The sequence below is a fragment of the Etheostoma spectabile genome, chromosome 9 (assembly GCF_008692095.1).
Source record: "Etheostoma spectabile isolate EspeVRDwgs_2016 chromosome 9, UIUC_Espe_1.0, whole genome shotgun sequence".
Taxonomy (NCBI): domain Eukaryota; kingdom Metazoa; phylum Chordata; class Actinopteri; order Perciformes; family Percidae; genus Etheostoma; species Etheostoma spectabile.
In genome coordinates this window covers 27,941,285-27,941,897 of record NC_045741.1, presented here as the reverse complement: position 1 = coordinate 27,941,897, position 613 = coordinate 27,941,285, and the positions used below count along the sequence as shown (strand labels likewise).

The 613-nt window shown below is 44.9% G+C and overlaps 1 protein-coding gene across 1 annotated transcript in view; it reads right to left on the bottom strand.

Moving 5' to 3' along the window:
* LOC116696229 (seizure protein 6) overlaps positions 1-613 on the bottom strand; it is a 173,961-nt gene that overhangs the window by 85,502 nt on the left and 87,846 nt on the right. The window contains exon 3 of the mRNA XM_032527057.1: positions 428-561. Within this exon, the coding sequence (XP_032382948.1) occupies positions 428-561 (134 nt within the window). The remainder of the gene's footprint in view (positions 1-427; positions 562-613) is intronic.

The window sequence follows — 613 nt, the reverse complement described above, 5'->3', positions numbered from 1 at the left end:
ATTTTCTTTTGCGGAATGTTCCACCAAAAAAATGTCCTTCCTGAGACTATTTAGCATAGCCTCTGTCGCTGCGTCCGGAGCTTTTAAATAAATGTCAACAACCCAGAGCATTCTATTTTCTCCTATTCTAGTTGTGGACCTTACACCACAGCGCTGTGGAGGAAGGTCTGACAATGCTAGACTTGACTTGACTTGAGGCTTCCCATGCCTCCAGCCAAGGAGGTCTCCTATGAAAACCAGAAGTTTTCCTTGAATACAAATCCGACAGTCTCGTTATTAGCATTGACAGCATGAATTTCAAAAGTGATATCATACTTGTGTATGTAACTGGCATTTCAGCCAAGATAACTGCTATGGTTGAGACATCAGGCTTGCTGGGGAATATCAAGAGACCATCATATGCTGAATGTATGAATGTTGCTCTTACCTGGACCTCAACACCATAGCCCATATAGACAGTGATGATGTAGCTGCAGTCAATGGTGGAGTGAAGAGCAGAGCTGGACTGTGGTGGAGCCTCTATGTATCCTTCTGGCCCAGTCAGGTTCAGTTGGCAGGAATCTGCAGGGACCAAAAGAACAGCAGCATGGAAATGATTCGGATGGACACACAC